Here is an 18,812-nt window from a genome sequence, read left to right as displayed (position 1 = left end):
AAGATCCTCAGGTTGATCACTGCAATGACTGTTTTAATACTAGTCATGAAAATGGTGTGATTCATAAATGCTTTGGAATTTTGAAATGATGAGTACTAGGTGAAAAAAAAAATGTTTATATGATTTCCAATTTTAATTTTACCAAAGGTTTTACGATGTCGGATGTTCTCTATTTTACAGATGCATCAACACACACAATGTAAATCTACCTGCAGAATCAGAGGGAAAATGAAGAAACCTCCTATTTATTAGCAGCAAACTCATGCTGATTATCACCAGGGACTTTTTTTTAATTCCTCCAGCTTCCAGGCTCTCAGTGAGGAAAAACATGCAGCCCATCAGTCTTTTCCTTGATGTGCATGCAGTCAAATGAATGTGCCCTTTCGTTTGAACTCAAGCAAGGGAAGATTGCACACGTTTCCCATAAAACATTTTGGCACCTCCTAATGGACCGGTGCTCAGCGATGGTGGAAATGCTTCTTTCTGAAATGTGCTACTTATACGTGGTGCTCAGGGTGAGAATGAGCACCAGAACTGACAGCAGGAGGGAATTATTCTCCAGATCAAGTTACGAAAGACTTCAGATTGTCTTTCCCTCAAGCTCTCTGATTACTTGGGTACAACTCAGTGAGTCTCTTGCTATCTGGATAGATAACAGTACTCACCTCTAAGCCGTGGCACTTTAGTTCTGTTTCCTCTGCCCATGCCACATCACACTCTAATCCTTTAAACCTAGGTGATTCAGCCTTTATGCAACATGCATTGGGATTGACATAGGAAGGATCATCCATTTGAAATCAGTTTCCTTGTGTACTGTACATTAACAGGTATGATTTTCTGGAGTCCCGAGGAGATGAGCATAGAAAACTTAGGGAAACATAACTGAAGTTAATTTCCAGGTGCAGCCATTGTGCAAGGAGACAAGGACATGGAAATTTGTGCATTATATATCATTAACCTCACTATACTTTTATATATCTGATACAAGCTCTAGATATTTCTTTGGCTTTAGTAGTATTTGGCTCTTTTTGGCCCTTTTGGCCCTTTTTGGCTTTCATCAAACTCGGCAAAGGAAAACCAACTTATAAAGACAGTGATGGAGGGAAGGGAGAAAGCACTGTCCCCAGCATGTGTGACTCAGTCTTCTGAGACAGTTTGTGGTGCATCAGGAGCTTGGATCATAACTGGCGTTTATGAATGCTGGGATGAGCAAGCAATATGTTACACAAGTGCTTAACAAACCAAGGGTATCACAGCCTGATTTACCACACGCTCCTGTGCGAATGCTATCATTATTCCACTGGAATCAATAATACTGCAACTCGCTAAGGCTTGAATAACGAAGAGGTGAATCTAGCCCTTTACTGTCAATTTAATTATCCATACAAACTAGTATTTGGCAAGAAAGGCCATTTCTATTGCTCCATAAAGATAAATTATGAAGGAATAAACAGGAACATGAGGCTAACATTGCTGGACTGAATAAAATATTGGCATAAATCCTGAAAGTTTACCTTGCAATACGCGATGCGATAACTGAACTAAGAAAAGAAGGCTAAGCTCTTCTTTATGTCCACTGAATAATATGAGAATATGAAAAGATGTTGAATTTCCATGTAACGAGGCTATCTAAATCCAATTACAGCCACACATGCTAACCACTAAGTAGTGAATTTTAAAATGCTCCTTTCAACTTCACGCCAACTATTTTGCAAATAAATGAAAAAATATATATTTTATTGAACGGAAGAATTCATAAGGCACAAACAAAAAGAATCTGGGAGAGGACAGGTGTACACAATGGCTGAGTGCTACAGAACGAATCCCCACATGAGCACAAAAGGCCTCAGCTGACAGAAAAAACCAGCATGCAACCATTTAGTGATGAAATTGCACCAACTGAACATTCAGTGCTGGGCTAATTTCTAAGCCAATGAATGAAAACAGTGTAGGTTTTTTAAGTGAATTTATTTCATTCTTACTTTTTTCCCCTTTATATGCTTTTTTTTTTCAGTGCATTCGTATTTCCTTAAATAATTATTTTGATATACACCTTTGTTTTCTGACTTTAAAAGCCTGAAATTCATCATCAGTTACAGGTGCCAACGAAAGTAATTATCTTTGTACTGTATTTAAGTATTACAAAAAGCCCAGTTGGGAAGCAAAGAGAAGATTAACAACACTCCCTTTATTAAATTACATACCTGCTCCCTGCAGAATGATTGGAAGACTTGGAAGTATATACAATTTCCAAGCATACATTCTACCTCTTGGTAAGATTGCCTGTTATAAGCAGACATAATTACTCTTGAATATATATAGTTTGGAATATACATACATATACACACAGTTTTGTCTCCAGCAGTTTTTTGCTGTTCTAATGCAAAAATACTGTCAAATAATGAGTGCACCATCGATTCAGAAAAGCACCACCAACCTGGTAGAGTCCAGGCCAACCTCCTCTGGTTTCTCAGCATAAAGGCACCTCCATCATGTCCAACCAGTGTCTGTGCAGCCCCCCAGTACAACACCAGAAACCTTGGAAAGAGCAGAAGAGGGCATGTGTGCCCACTGCAGTATTTCCACCACAATACCTGATTTAGGCTACCGATTTTCTGTGTCAGAGGTTGGATCTACATGGTGGGGTTTCCCTGCATGAACTTGTTTAGGCCTTTTCCAAATCCTGGTCACCACAGTGAGTTCCAGAGTTTTATTATGTGGTTGGTGAAAAAAAAACACTATTTATATATAATTTGTATATATCTACTGCTTGATACAGGACTCAGCCATAATTAGAAAATGTAAAATCACAGGTAAGCAAGGTATTACAGCCAGTGATTTTTGCTGGATTTTCCATTTTCCACAGGAATTAACCATTACAACACCTAAATACTAATGCCATAAATGATCTCATTATCCAACTATCTGGGAAAAACCTGTTCACTGTGATGGATGTCCTTTACCAGATTCTCCTCTGTGTTTCAAAGGGACGCAGCAATAGCTGCACCATCATACCCACAAAGTTCCAGGCCATCCTAGTAGATCTCTGCTGTGAGTACTTAAATTTGCATTCTGTTAAATAATATATAGCCAAGATTGAAGCTTTACCCCTGATTTATGCAGGGCTAGGCTTAACCTGTCTGAGAGAGGTACACAACAGCATGCAATTGCCTTGCCCCTGGAGCTCTCTAGGGAACAACCACCTCTGCTCAGCTTGCTTCTCAGCTGCAGTATGTTGGCCTCGTTGGTGATGAGAAGCAGGTCTAAGATATTATAACAGAATGGCAAAAATAATAAAAGGGGGGAAACAACAAGGAGAAGACAAGAAAGTTATTCACATCAACAAATAAATAAAGCATATGGAAACTGCGTGAAGGGCATGTAAAAGAAGGTGATATGACCAGATGGCTAAGGAGCAAGGAGAGAGCAATTCCAGAAAGCAAAAGGGAACTAGAGAATGGAAAGAAAAGAATAAAGATGTTGATGTTAATTTTGAATAGGGCAAATTCAAAGGGAAATTAACGGAAAAACTATAGCTGTAGTTACAAAAAAGAAAAAAAGATATATAAAAGCAAGTCAGCAGAGGTTTGAACTGATGCAGAAATAAGTCTTTCCCACCTGGAGAGAGACTTCAGTTTTGTGGTCTCAGCATTAACAGCTTTAGATGCTGAACTATTAAGGAGGACCTGTATTGGATCGTCTGCACAGATACTGCTTTGGTTCTGGCTGGCAGTGATGCCATGATGTATCTACAGCCAGAGCTCCAAGTCCCTGTAAAACAAATAGTAGGGTGCCCAGTCCTGAAGGTAAATTGTAAACTTTAAAAACATGTATTTCCTACTAAATAAGACTCAAATTACTGAATTATGTATAATATTTACTCACTGATTTGGATGTATTCACCTTTTTGTCAGCTGGTTTCTGAAATACAACCTTTAGCAGTACCACACAAGGGCTTCACAAGGTGAGAAGGAAATGCTAATTGGTTTTATCCTTTTGTGAAACAATCCATCCAAAGTTAATTAGAATAGTTTGCTTTTTCTTCGAAAAGTAATCCATAAGAAAATCTGATAGGCAGAGCAAACTGCATCTCACACAAAGGTGGTAGGATTTAAGTGATTTTGAGCTACGCTCCCAGAACTCAGTTGCCTTCAGGCATCTATCTGGCCTTTCTCAGTGGATGGCATAATTAGGAGCTGAGTGTAAACCCCAGTGGTGACGGCTGATAAGAAGTTAATCTTTCGGGCACCACGTGGGCCAAGAGAGATGTGCCAACAGGTCCAATTAGCAAAGGCTTCCCGTTCCAGAATGTGCCCTAGCATTTCTCAGCACTGATAAACAGCTGCAGGATCTGCTTCTGAGGTGCCTCACCTCAGCAGTGCAATGGGAAGTAGCCCAGGACAAGCAAAGGGCTCCAGCTGCACCTTGTACTACCAGCTGCAAGCAGTGGAAACACAGCTCTGGGGTACAAACTCCTAAAGGCCTCCTTTCCATGGAGCATTCGTATGCCCAGTGGGGCACGTAAATCCCATAGATGTACACAATGCTGTGGCAACAGGATTCAAGTTCAGGAGCTGCAGCCACACTGGGTATAAACTCTGACATTTCTTACTGAATTTAGGAACATCATCAAGGGTACTTGTCATTAAGATCTAATACAGACCACTTGAACCCTCTGACTGAAGCTAAGCAAGCAGAATACGGGTCAAACTCACGTCATCTCCACTTTAGACAGAGGCAGCCCAAGACCTACTGGCAACACCAAAAGAACCCAAAAGCCTTACAGCAAGCTCAGCCCCCACAGCCACGTACGAGAAGGTGAGAAACATGTTATGTGCTGATCCCTTTCATCCATGCTGGAGAGAGAAGAAAGTTCCTGGTTGTTGGAAAAGCAATGAAGATTTGCAAAGAGTGCTCAGCACCTGCTCTCTGCTAGATAGAGAACCTTTCCTTTACAGAAGGAAAGCACTTTCCTGGCAGCCAGAGATGTGCTGAGGCCCAGCATCCGTGACCTTAGCAGAATTCCCTCTAATAATGTTTAAGAGCAAATCCCAGTCTCAAGAGGAATATAGGACATTGAAACTGCTCCTGAGGAATTTGACTGGTGTTGCCAAGATGACCACAACAATGGCAGAATTTAATAGGGATTAAAATTGTTTTATTAAGTAGGTTCATCAGAATTTACTTATTAGCAAACCTGATTAGTCAGAGACTGTCTCCATGTTCCTACTCAGTTGCTGCCTGCTGCCTGCTGAACAGACAGAGGGATGCTGGAGAGATTATTGCTAAGCCCTTCCCCCTTCCCTCTCCCCTCCTCTTCCAGGACCACACTGACAGTCCCAGGGGAAACAGGAGAGACAGAGGGGACAGGATCCTGCAGCTCTCGCTCAGCAGATTTCACCAGAAATCCCCATGAGCCCAAGAAGAGGAGCTGCTACTTAGGACACTGACTCTTGAGCAAAGGATCTATTAGTACAACATATAATATATGAACACGTATGAATATTTTCCCCTTCTAGAGAAAGAAGGAGAGAAAAGAGGAAAGAGACTTGGATCTCCAGAGTGCTATAGCAATTCTGTTTTTTTTTTTTTTCTTTTTTTTGGTAATCAATACCATTAAACATCCCCAGGTCTTTCTGCTGGATCGTAACTCAGCTGACCAGTTTGCAGCATGCATACTTCACCTGCGGGGAAGCCAGGCAGCGGGCTGCAGCCCGAGGCACGGTGGTAAGTAACTTGGGGGAAGTTTCCTTGGGATTTTTGTAGTTTGTTGCCTTGGAGTAATGAATTCCTGTAAATCTTTGGAGAATATGAACAAAAACAGGGATTTGTTCCTGAGAGAAGGAAGGGAAGGGGGGTGTCTTTCAATTGCTTTTCTCTCTGAGCTGGTAGTTTTTCTTTCTGTCCTTGTAACAAAGTTTTCTACAGGATGGGCGAATGTTCCCTGTATTTTCTCAGTAATTTGCAGTGACATGAGACCGAGCTGATAAGAATACTTGTCATTTATAAAGCAATTTACTCTCAGAGCATTGTACAAACATGTACTAGTTAATCCTTGCCATGGCTCTGCGAGGCAGGCAAAACAGGCGAGGAGTGAAGGAAACAGGAATTACAATCTGAGCATTCGAGTTAAAGCAATTAAGAACTTTGCATCCAGCTGATGGCAGGTAATTGACCACTCTAATAACTATTAAGCAGCTTAGTTAAGTTAGTGTGTATTCAAGGGTTTACAGAAATTAGAGAGCCATGAGACAACGGCTGGAAAATGAACAATCTAGCAACGACTGAGATATTTTAGAGCAGAGACCGATCTGTTCTCGTTTGGATTTGCAGGCATCCGACCCTTTGTGATAATTATGAACGAGGCTTTAGCTCTCCTCTGTGCCTGTGTGTTGCCAGACAACCAATGAGGCTGCAAAGCAAATCGCATTCACAGGCTGCAGATTTCAGGAGGAGGCACAGAGGTGACTTTTACTTACAAACACTCATTAAATTGGTGGTTTAGGAAAGTACCCGAAGCACCCCTTCTCTTGCAGTAACCTCTACTGTGTTTTCTCCTTCTTCACTCACCTTTTGGCTGGCAGATAACCCTGGTCTGATGCCATTTCGGATGTCCCAGTGAGAACTCTTAGAGATGCCTATTCTCTCTGGAGGCAGCGACCAAGACTACAGTAATATTAGCTACGCTTCCTGTAATTCCTTGAGCCACTTCTTTCCTGTCTCCGTTGAAACTCCTTCTGTCAAAGGGGTCCATTACCAAAGAGCCAGGAGGATTTATCGCCCTGATCAAGCCTCTGCAGTCGATCTAAAGACAGAAATTATGATAAATGTTGGAGGCATCAAATACCTGCTACCTTGGAGTACTTTAGATGAATTTCCCCTGACCAGACTGAGCAAACTTAAGTTTTGCAGCAGCTACGAAGAAATTATTCAGCTGTGTGATGATTACGATGAAGACACCCATGAGTTCTTCTTTGACAGGAACCCCAATGCTTTCGGGATGATTGTCAGCTTTCTAGCAGCGGGGAAGCTGATGCTCTTAAGAGACATGTGTGCCTTGTCTTTCCAGGAGGAGCTGAGATACTGGGGGATTGAGGAATCCAATCTGGAGAACTGCTGCTTTCGAAAATTATTTCAGAAACTGCAGGAGCTGGCTGAGGTACGGAAAGAAGAGGAGCTCCGGAGGAGCAAAGAAGCTGCATGTGTCCTAGATGAGAAGACCAAATTTGGACAGTTTATGAACAGACTCAGAGATATGGTAGAAAATCCTCAGTCGGGACTCCCAGGCAAAGTCTTTGCTTGTCTGTCCATCCTCTTTGTGGCCACCACAGCTATAAGCCTTTGCGTTAGCACCATGCCAGATTTAAGAGCTGAAGAAGACAGGGTAAGTAAGTCCTCTGTAACTGATCTGACTGTAGAATTTAAAGTGTGTCTGCTTTGCTAGGTATGCATCCTTAAAAAGACAAAACAGATACAGAAAATCCATAGTGATGAGGTCTGAAACTGCTCTGATAATGGAATTTTCTACAACAGAAAATGCAGTAATAGCTGAAAGTACTTCTGTCAGTTTCAAAAGGATGTTCAATTAAGAATAATTTTAACGAAGTAATTTACTAACTGTGAGCTAAACTACAAGAAAGTATTTCTGGACAGAACTCTCTCACATAGCATTGGGTTTCCTTCTCAAAAAGCAGTTGCTAGCATAAGTTATAAACCTGTTACACTGAGACTCTCCAACTCACACTGAGGAGTTTTCAGCACACTTTACTCTTTGGTTATAAGCAATCACTCCATCACAGCAAAAGAAATATTTTCTATAACATGCAGCACTAATACCAAATACTAGCTGAACTTCTAACCACACATAGACCCTTTTCAAGTAGGTCAGCTGCAGTAATTCAGGGCAAACTGTCCAAGCCTGTATCATACATGAAGGATCTTTTCTATAATACTGCTGTATTTCAGTACTGTAAAGATCTGTTATTCCAATTATAAAATGGAGGAAAGTAAAATCTGAAGTTATTTCAGATGCAGTAACGCCCAAATTTATCAAATAGCTTTGACTAATCTGTTTAATTAATCCTTTACTTCATTAGCAAACTGTCCTTCTGAAAGTGGTGAGAAAATAAACTCCCTGCCCAGCGAGATAAGACACTCCCTAAAGTATTCTGCATCGATGAATAAAGACATTTTCACATTTATAGCACATTGTGGTATGCACCACGCAAAAATATGTGCCTACTTTATTGCTTAAGCAGTAATTCAAGGCAGCACAGTCACAGCAAGGATATGTTATGATATGTGATGTCTTTCAATGAAACTGAGGACTGAATATTAACCTGCATTTGCATAAGAAGACTATTAACTTTCAGCAGTAAGTCTGGTGCTCTCGCAGCTCTCTGCAGCTATCACTTTTGGCAGAAAAACTGATACCCTGCTCCAGTGCTTCTTCCAAGGAAACACTTTAAAGAGAGCACATCCTTCTTAGAGTTAGATGTAAAAGCATTACAAGCCCTGCTGTAGGAAGTACTTCGTGCTAACTTTGTTAATGGAAGTTGCCTGATGGATTTTATTGTCGTTTTCCAACCGCTGCAGAAAAAGCTTTTGTGAAACTTGCCATGAAAAAGAAGCACATGTTATTTCAGATCTCAGCACCATGTAATATGCTGCGTGCTCTTAAAGCTAATTCTCAGTGTTTTAGAAAGGGAAGGATTTCCAGGTTTGTAAGGGTATCTGGTCAGTGAAGTATTGCTGCTTTCCACAGATCCTCTATAAAACACAGATAACATTGCCTCCCAGAGACCTGCATCCATATCACTGCTTTAGAGACAAGCAGACTGGACTGAAACAAGCTCAAAAGTGGGAGTGCTTAAAGTGCAGGGAAAAGCTTGGTCCAAGGAATAGATTTGTCCAAATAGTTGCAAACATCTCACAGTTTACACTTAAGGCATCAGAACAGTGCACCTCTTCGTGGAGTCGCAGAAGCACAGAGCACAGTATTGAAAGCCCTGTTATTTGAACCATTTAAAATTACGCCAGAGAAAGCACAGGGGACTATGTGAGACACACTGCTCACAGCTTGTGGAAAACCAGAATACGAATATTTTCTATCTCCAAATTTTTAGCCTGCAACACCTAGCATTTTCCTAGTGGGATTTCAGAACAGCATTTTAGCGACAGGAAAGCAAACCACTCACAGAGCTTAACTGGTGAAAAAGCCCACTTCTCAGTTGTGACTGAGTCACTCCCAGGGAAACTGCAGATCTGCATGGAGATTTGTTACTCAATCCTGGTTACTGACCGACCTCTGAAAGTGGCTCCAGCATGAGGACGTGCACCAGCAACCTGGGACAGACATGCAACACCTCACATTTTGGTTCTGTGGGCTGAATTTAAAAATCCCATGATACCTTTTTGCCCAGCGACAGAAACAGTCAAACTCCTCCAAAAAAGTTTCTGAACAACCTGTAATTCCACCCCTGAATCTAAAGATGTCCTGTTCAGAGGTTTATTCATTTCTGAGCTGAAGTTTGGCTAAACCTCTATGCATAAAGGTGCTTAGAGGTATTGTAAGGATCTGTATTCCAATGTCACTAACCCTTGAAATGGAATGTATCCACTCTGAAATACAAACAAGAAAGGCTTTACCTCTGGTGCGTTTGTACCACTCGGGGCTCCTTTTTCCAATCATCACAGCTGTCACACTAAGAGGGTGAGAACTGGCTGGGTTCCAGCACAAGGAGGATCAGATTCAAACAAAACAAAACAAAACAAAACAAAAAAAAGAAAAGGAAAAAATAAAACAAGGTGACTTCCATTTCACTCAGAGGCTGATGCAGGCACGTGAAATCACTCGTTCTTTTAGCAGGTGCAAAGCCAAGGCTCGCTCAGAAGGAAGAAAAGCTGCCTCGGCAGGCAGGAGAGCAAACAGGAATCCTCACCATCAGAGGGAAAGTGAGAACTCCGGTTTCTGGGAGAAGGATGGCAAGGAGCCAAGGCAGGAGCATCTGCACTGGGAAAGCCCATCACCCTGGCAACCAGAGGGAGGGATGGAGCCATCCGCATGGGGAGCGCAGGGCGGGGGCTGCCTGACAGATCAGAGCACAGCCCAAAGTCAAATAAAGAGCGAGGCACTGGAACTGACACCGTGCACATCTGCCAGAATATTTTCAAACGGCATTAGAAACAGGGAGAAAAAACAGATAGATGAGTAAAAAGTTCTGTATCATGTAAGTGCCTGATGTGAATCCCAGCCCAGAGGGAACAGCCCCAGGTGAAGGAGGCCAAAAGTTTGGGGAAAGTCCAAGAGGTGAATCTGTGAGGCTCTACCTCAGGTCTGAGTGTGACCATGAAACAGATGCCATACAGCTTTCTCTATGTATTTGTGTCCATTCTTAAGGGAAAGCAAACTGTCTTCAGTAAGGAAACAAATATGGCATCACCAAAATGTAGTAATCAAGGCAGATGTGAATGTGGGGGTAGGCAAGAAGTAGTACTTGGGAGTGAGGAACTCTCACTGTTATTGATCCAAATAGGTATTGCTGGCAGCATGAGAGAAGTGCTGACCTGAATCACAGGCTGTATTTAGGATAAATGAGCTGAAATTCTCTTCCAATGAAGGAATTAAGATGAGCTCACTAGAGTCAAGGCTAAAGTCTCCCCAAAAGTCAGTCCCATGCAGTAGGTACAGCCAGGATCCAAGAGGTGCAAATGAAGTAGGCGCTGCTCAGCACAGATAATCCAAAGGAAAAAAACATCATTACACCTGTGAAATATGGAACAAAACCAGCACAGAAAGGCTCAGACAGGATTGTGCTTTGAAGCACCCTTGGGATTTTCTTTTGGAGGAGATTTCTTCTAATGAGTCCTAAAAATTGGCTTTCTCTGGAGAAATGACTCAGCAGAAAAGGTGCAGCAAGGTCTTTTCCTCAGGAAAGACAAGCAAATTAGGGCCAGTGAAAGAAAAGAAAGAAGAAGAACCCCAGACATCCCCATTAGCTGTACCTCAGCACGGTACAACCACAGCTTTTTCTCCTGGTGCAGAAGCTCCCAATGGGTCGAGCTTACGTGATGTCCTATGGCCCCAGCTAAGAGAGAAGAAAACATCTATCCTCTGTTCTCCAGTGATAAGTGAGGGGTCAGACATCATTACCACTAATTTTTGTGTTTGCCCATAACTGATCTTGAGAAGCTTGTAAGTGCTTTCTGTACTGCACAGATAACCTAATGAAACATAACCGACATGCGACGCAACCAGCATTGTCAGACCTAGTGATTTTATCTTGGACCTAAGTATATTCATTTTCTGAAGTTCCAGTTCCTGCGATCATTTGATTATGTAGAACTCTAATTCATTTTAAACGAGCATGCTTTTAGATTTAGATTACACTGAGAATCCAGAAAACATGGAAAAAAAAAAAGGGAGGGAGGAGGGGGAGCAGGCAAACAACAAAGAGCAGATATATAATAAATGGAACCATATTTTATTATTTGTTCTTCATTCTATGCCATTATTCTGGAGGCCCTGATGTATGTTTTTCAGTGTTTGAATCGCTGATGCTGTCTGCATCACTGTGAAAACAGCCTACCTGGCTTAGACCCTGGAGGAAACTGTTGAAAAACACATTTTCTGTAAAAGTAGAGTTTCAGTGCTTTACAGGAGAAAAGGCAAGGATTTCCCAGGGAGACAAAGGAAATCAGACAAGATATTTGCTTCATGAGGGTTACTATCACCTCAGCTAAATGGGGTAATTATAAAAAATCACACTGACTTTGGTTAAACACAAACTTTAGTTAACTGGTTAAACCATGTGAATTTTTGTCAGTGTGAAGATATGTTCACTATGAGAAGACAGACGTGTATGAGACACAGCCTCAATATTCAAGCTATTAAATCCACCGTGAAGACATTATAACATAATGCTCCAACCCTGCCCATAACCTGCAAATCAAATTAAATCTCTTTAGTGCATTTATTAAAGGAAAACTTGAAGGACTTGAGAGTGACTGGAGAAGATAATAATCCTTATGGAGAATGTCACAAAGAGGTGTACAAACCCAGCCCTACTGCTCACAGTCTGCAGAGATAAGACTCTCAATCAAAGTGTAATTTGGCCAACTGGTAAAAACAATCACCTGTGGTAAATTGGATATGACAGCTGCATTTTGACAGATACCCCTTGCTACCAATTGCATAGCTTTTAAATAACAGGGTCTAAGCATTGATCAAATAAGAATTTTCTAGCTGATCAGCCAGGGTAAAATGATTTTTGCTGAATAATATCTTTTTCAATGAGTAGCAGTTCAGAGTACTATTAATGAAGCAGGGCACTATTCAGAGTATATCTGCAAAGCAATGGTATTTGTCAGTAACTTTATGTTCAAGTGCGTCTTCTAATGCAAGGCATAAATCACACAAAGCATGGCCCAGAATGACTTGCTCCGTAGCCAAAAAATTAACAAAGTTCTGACTTTCAGAAACACTTAAAATACTCATTTAAAAGTGCAAGATCAGAAAAGTACATGTCCATGCCTATCTGTAAATATATTGGTATGTATATATATAAATAGACATGACTTGGTATCACCTGGGACAAAATAGAGCACTAAATCTAATACGTACCCCATTAGCGAAGTTTACCTTGCTGAAGCCCTGCTCTACACAACCAATGGACACCCGTGGGGTGGATGCTACTGACCACCTGTATCAGTATACCCTCACTGCCACACAGAATGATTTTCTTTAGAAACTCTGGACAATCCGTTTCAGTGAGTAAGTGGTTTTTAAAAGCTGGCTCTGCCAGTTCAAGGTCCAATGTCTAGAAGGCACAATCTGACATTATTAGTTCACCTTATGTTCATCCAGCTTTGGCTGTATCCCAACAGCCATGGGACTCCCAGCTTGCACGCTACCCTGGGGGGACACCCAGCTGCTCCAGCTGCTCTGCAGTGGGCTATCACCCAAATGCAACGTGGGACAGCACATGTGCTTCTCACTGGGGATCACAATTTCTTTTCCTACTTTCAAGTTTGCGATAGCTACAATGGGAAAAAAACCTGTTTGCTTTCTTCGCTGAAGTCATCTCAGGAGGTTCGGCACAGATGATTATTTAATAAATGCCTTCTTTGGGGAACTGGATATTTCTTTCTGCAGCCAAGGACCTCTGCCGTTGGAACATGCTATCTGAAATCAATGCATCCTCCAAGTTCATAGGAGTAATGCAGCAAATATTAAAAATAAACAACCACCCAAATTTGTACATTCTTTAGAAGTTTCTCTTACTGCTACAGTCAAAATCAGAATCTGGTATTTTAGTTCTGGAGATGTTCGAGCAGATCTAATCATTAATTTCACAGCACCAGAGCTGTGAACTGCATATTTTGTGCTTATTCCTGCAGTGTCAGCTCCTCCTGTGAGCACTGTATTTTTCCTTGTAACAGGTTCAGTGCCTGTACATAGGTACAGAGACAGACAGAATGCTGCAAAGAACTTGCAATGCAGTGAGGAAAGAAGCAGAGAAGGAATAGTAATAGGGCTAAAGCTTTCATCAGGAGTAAAACTGGAAATTGAGTCTTTCTCCTAAGTCCCATATGGATATCTTGTCATTCTGACTGTACTGTTCCTCACAGTTACAAAACGAAGTCTGCTAAATTTTCTACTAGAGAAAAAAATAAAAGATAATGCCTCCACATCTCTCTCCTAATAAAATGGCCTGGGCTCACCAATCAGATTGAAATGCTTCAGATTGATTCTTACAATGTTTGCAGAATAAAGAGCCCAAGCATAAAAGTTAATTGAAATATTTTATTTTAGTTACATTTACTCCCCAGATGAGATAACCTTTGCTGGGTACAAAGATGATTTCCCCTTCCCTACGTTCTCTGTAATGTCCACATTCATATAATCCCACTATTAGTTTAGTTTCCTCAAATGTACCAGGTTAGTAATTGTTTTCATAAGTCCAAGTTTCTTACTCATAAAGCAAAGTAAGTGGAAAATTGTTCTGTGATCAGAATACACAGCACTCCTTTAACCAGCTTATCATCCTGTAAATCAGGTTACAGTCTCTCTCTCAGCAGGCAGTAAACCTTTTGATTTTATTGCATCTGTCTCTAACTATAAATCCCAGGACTGGAATGATCCATCACACGGGGTTTTCAAGTTCTCCCTGACCATCATTTGATTCAGCAGCACGGAGTTTAATTATTCAAATAATAGCAGCAATGCGGTCGCAGTGATTCAGCAGTACCTGCAGCACTGCAGCTGGATCCCACGGCTCCAGGTAGGCAGGGAACACAGACTGGTACAAGACTTCCTAACTGAATTATCATTTTACTGCCAAAAAAAAGGTAAAAATGCTGCAGAGAGGAATAAGAACACCTGGGAGATGGTTGAGTGTCTCAGCTGCACAAAAAGCTACACGAAGGTGTTTTGCTCCACCTTAACCACTCTCCAGACTTGTAGACTCACTCCTGAGTCCGTGGGCAGGCAATAGCAAGAACTGAAGCTTGCTTTTTCACTGTAACACTAGCTTGCATTTTTTTTCATAGAGAGGGCATTCTCTGGGGACAAGATCCAGATCAGGATGCAGTGCCCATCTGTAACCTTGAGAAGAGCAGAAGGCTGGAAGACAGCACCGTGCCCAGGAAATTAGTCAACCTTGGGCTTAGAGAGGAAAGTTCCTGCGAGTTTTACTTCTAAATCCTCCACATTCATGGCTGTGTTTTGCTCTGCATGGGCTGTGTGGGCAGCCCCAGGAGCAGTCTGGCTGGGATCAGCCTCTCTGCTAAGCACTGGGTAGCTGTCAGCTGCACACGGCAGCAGAAGGCAGGCTGGTAGCCTGGATCCATCTGCTGCCGTTTCAGTGGACACTGGCTACTGTCTGCAATACAGCTTGTGGATCAGACAGCAGGATCTGAGTGGTAACTGGCTTACCTGAGTGTGGTAAATAACATTTGGACACGCCAGGCTGTTTAGCAGATGTGGATTGTGACCTTGCATCAGTAATGCTGCCAGGCATTCCTGGTGTGAAAGATGATGTTCTGGCAGCTTGTCCTTCAAATGCAAAGTGCTAAGCAGGAATCAGGTCCTGCCTACCAGTATTTAAGGACGCTCCTTTCAGGTTCCACTAGAAGTCTGAATTAGAAGAGTCAAGTATATTGCTTTACCGAGCTCCTTCCCTGCTCCATTTTGAGTGACTGTTTAATGTTTTCTGGGTGACTGAACATCAAAACTGCCTTCACTCCGAAGAAGCAATTATAGTTGCTTTAGGGTGGATCTGACTGGGAAGAGGTTCAGACCCTTTCTGTCCATTGCTCATTTGTTTTATGATAGTAAGCCAGCTGCTTTCCATAAAGGTATCCCACAAAGAACAACATTTGCACACAGTGATTCAATCATGACTCCTAATTCAGCCCAAGGACTTTTATCAGCCCAGCTTCATAAGCAATGTTACTTGCCTTTCTCAGAAGTATGCTGTATAACCAACTGTGTACACACTGCTGATGTAGATGTTGATTTCCTATATGAAGTTTTGAAAGTATTACTCTCTGCAGGGATGACGTGATTCTGAAATAATCCATATATTGACCTAGCAGTGCTTATTGGCAAAGTGCTCTACAAGCATTGGTGCAATTTTGGGTACTTAACTAGGAAATGGACAATGTGAGACAAGAAACACATAAAATCACCAACATCACCATTAACTGCATCAACTGGCAAGCATAGAAAGGAGATCATGAGCAGTGCTGCAGGTTTGCCTTTATCTCAGGCACCACTCTTTTATAGACTGTGGGAAATCCCAAATTACACACTATGGAAAACGGGTTCAGAATGCTGCCAATGGAATTCCACTGAGAGTCATCCATAGGAAGGGCAGAAAGTTGGTACCACAGCCACAACATAAGCAGTTGGGTATAAAACACTGCTGTTTAGAAACCTACCAAATTCCGCCAGCTTGCTGGTAAGCTGTCAGCCATTACCTCTCAATCTACATCACACCGCTCATTTCCATGGTGCTCTGCAGAGGACTACAAAGAATGGATCTGTTCCAACCGATACTGGTGAGGGGACCACAGGCAAAGCCTGAAACCCTTCCTGCCAGTGTGCAGCACAGCTTGCAGCAGCCAACATGCCAGACACAGGTTCAAATGTTCAGAAACCTCAGACTATTTTATGAGATGGTACTGCAGTTTGCAATGTCCAAAATATACATTCTCCCTGTTTTGTATTTGCTTCAGCATTTATTTAAAAATACCTTGCAGTGGATTAAAGGGTAAACATCCACTTCAGAAGGTACTGAAGTATACCTTCAGTGGTAGGAAATTAATTGGCGATCAGGTCATGATTCAGAACAGGTTTTCCCTAGCATATTTTAATTATAAAATGCTTCAGATTGCAACCAAGTGGGTCACAAATGGCCAGTGCAGAGCAGGTCCTGAGGGCATGAGAACAGCTCTCATCTAGTTATATATAAATGAGTTTATAATAATAACTTTTTTTCTTGTCTATGAAGTGCAACCAAGTACAATGCATCTGAAAACCAAGGTGGATGGACGAGGTATTTAATCCACAAGGGAGCAATGCCACTCTGGGCATTGCTACCATTATTGGTGCCTGTACAGACATTATTTTCATAAGATGAGATTTATGTCTGTTGTAAAATATGACAGTGCTGCATAATTTTGAGATCTGGTTTTATTTACTATCCTAGATGTCATTATGCTGTAACTAATGTTTTCTGGTCAACTAAGAGGGCAATTGGCTGGAAATTTACCTTATTTATCTTATCTAGTGAGTGGCACATATCTCAAGCTTATTTAACTTGAATGCACAGTTGGGGAATAAATTTCACTCCTGTAAACTCACCTGTGCAATTGAGATTTAGATGCCACACATCACCCTGGCATCAGTGGGTGCTGAATTCCTGAACCTCTGATCCTAGCAAAAGAAGGTACTGCATGAAAGCTGCTGTAAAGCTTTCTGGAACCCCAATGTTTCCCACTATTAGTAATACAACTTTCTCTCACTGTTTCTACAGAGATCCATTTTGCTTAAGCTTTTGTTTCTCAGGTTGTCAGGATGGGCACTGGGTCGATGAGACTCAGCAAACTTTTTATTCTTACTTTTTATTATCAGCCTTTTTTTTTCTTTCATATCTAAAGAGGTTTTAGTAAAAGCATCCTAAAATGAGAGTTTTCACTGTATTATTATAAATATCCCAGTACATAATAGAGCCCCAAAAATGAACCATTACCTTATACAGCAGAAAGCAATAATGAAAAGGAACTATGAATTGCTTATTATCTCGGGTGCTATGGAACTTTGAAATGGCCACTTTACCTCTTTGAGGTGGTTTATAAATCTAAGAAATCATTCAATATTTCAGCCATCAGGCTCAGTATATAGCTTGTTACATACAAATCACTGTGTCCTTCATTGCTGAACCTAATGTTCTTTTCATACGTATGATCAATACCAGGCACTCTTTTTATTACATTTATGCCATGCGTTGTAGAAATTCAGCTGGAGACATGTTCCATAAATTCTGATAAATTCTTGCATTGCTCAGAAGTAAATCTGCAGGATGTATGAAGTGTTGGATACTCAGACTGCTAGCTTTGTTCTAACTGATCTCCCACCAAGTCCGTGACAGTCAGTACTGGCTGATGCCATAATAGTGCAAAGCATCTCAGGTTATGTTGAAAAATCCCACCCCACAGCAATTTGTGTCCAGTTATAAATAAAAGCTCATCTTTCCCAACACTCATGGTCAGTGCTGCATTGGTCTGGAGCTTTTATAAGTTCTACTACACCATGGTACAGAAGAAGAAAGAAGTCAGTGATAAATTTGATATGAAAATGGCCCAGAATTCTGCTCTGGTTACTGTTTAGAGAAACAGAGGAATGTTTTTGTTCTGCTTTGCAGTCATTGATCACAAGAATTTCCCAAATATGTTTGCTTTGTTCAGTGAGAGGCAATATATAGAAGCTGTTGTGCCACAGAAACTCCCTTATTGGCCATTTATGCAAAACACCTCTCATGGATCAGAATATTTGGCCTGCATGTTGACAGTTCACTGGAAGGAGTTAACGTCCGAAGGGAAGCCGGCAACAACAGCAAATGTGAGATCTACCACTGCACACAAGTACAGGTATTTTGGAAAGAATATGGTAGCTGAAATTACTGTGTTATTCCACCAGCTTTTTGGACACAGAGCACTCCGAGGTCTGAAATTATCCAAAATACTGGAGAAACAGAAACTGGCCTTGGTATTTAGTATATCTTCCCGTCTTACTGTCCCAATATTTGCTACTTCTGAATGGGATATTCAAAAGAATCAAGAATCATCAGAATGACTGGTGTCAGGATATTCCATATAAACCCTCTCACACGTTATACATAATAAATACAGGTATTCTCATACAAGTACACTGGATAAAATTTATCTCCCAATGTGACATCAGTGAGCCTGTTCTCATCAAATCCTACAGACTCTGGGTCTTCCACTCTCTTTTCAGACTCTGGCAATAGAGAGGCCGAGGTATGAAACGTTTGTATGAGATGCTGTATAGAGATTGACTAACCAATGGTATAGCTACTGTGTAATGGGGTGAAATAGCACTGGTGGGAGATGATAGCCCAGCTGTGTTATTTACAGAGTTTGAATGAGTTACCTCCATACAGAACTACTGTACTGCATGGATAAATCAGTTCCCTCTGAAATAAACAGGGTTGGTTTGCAGCGTGCCTTCGTAACACGTAGGCATGTCTGAAGCAAACATATCTTTCTTCTTCCATCTTCCAAAAAAA

At 41.4% G+C, this 18,812-nt stretch overlaps 1 protein-coding gene and 1 long non-coding RNA gene across 2 annotated transcripts in view; one reads left to right on the top strand and one right to left on the bottom strand.

Annotated features, from left to right (window-relative positions):
- The window catches only part of LOC116217141, a 69,972-nt gene that overhangs the window by 19,598 nt on the left and 31,562 nt on the right, over positions 1-18,812 (bottom strand). The gene's annotated exons all lie outside the window — the stretch shown is intronic.
- The window catches only part of KCNG4 (potassium voltage-gated channel modifier subfamily G member 4), a 17,262-nt gene continuing 3,770 nt past the window's right edge, over positions 5,321-18,812 (top strand). The window contains exons 1-2 of the mRNA XM_010718096.2: positions 5,321-5,727; positions 6,585-7,384. Coding sequence (XP_010716398.1) covers positions 6,635-7,384 — 750 coding nt within the window. The 5' untranslated portion in view covers positions 5,321-5,727; positions 6,585-6,634. The remainder of the gene's footprint in view (positions 5,728-6,584; positions 7,385-18,812) is intronic.

The sequence above is a fragment of the Meleagris gallopavo genome, chromosome 13 (genome assembly GCF_000146605.3).
Source record: "Meleagris gallopavo isolate NT-WF06-2002-E0010 breed Aviagen turkey brand Nicholas breeding stock chromosome 13, Turkey_5.1, whole genome shotgun sequence".
NCBI lineage: Eukaryota > Metazoa > Chordata > Aves > Galliformes > Phasianidae > Meleagris > Meleagris gallopavo.
The sequence above is the reverse complement of the archived record's forward strand: the minus strand, read 5'-3'. Positions and strand labels throughout refer to the sequence as shown.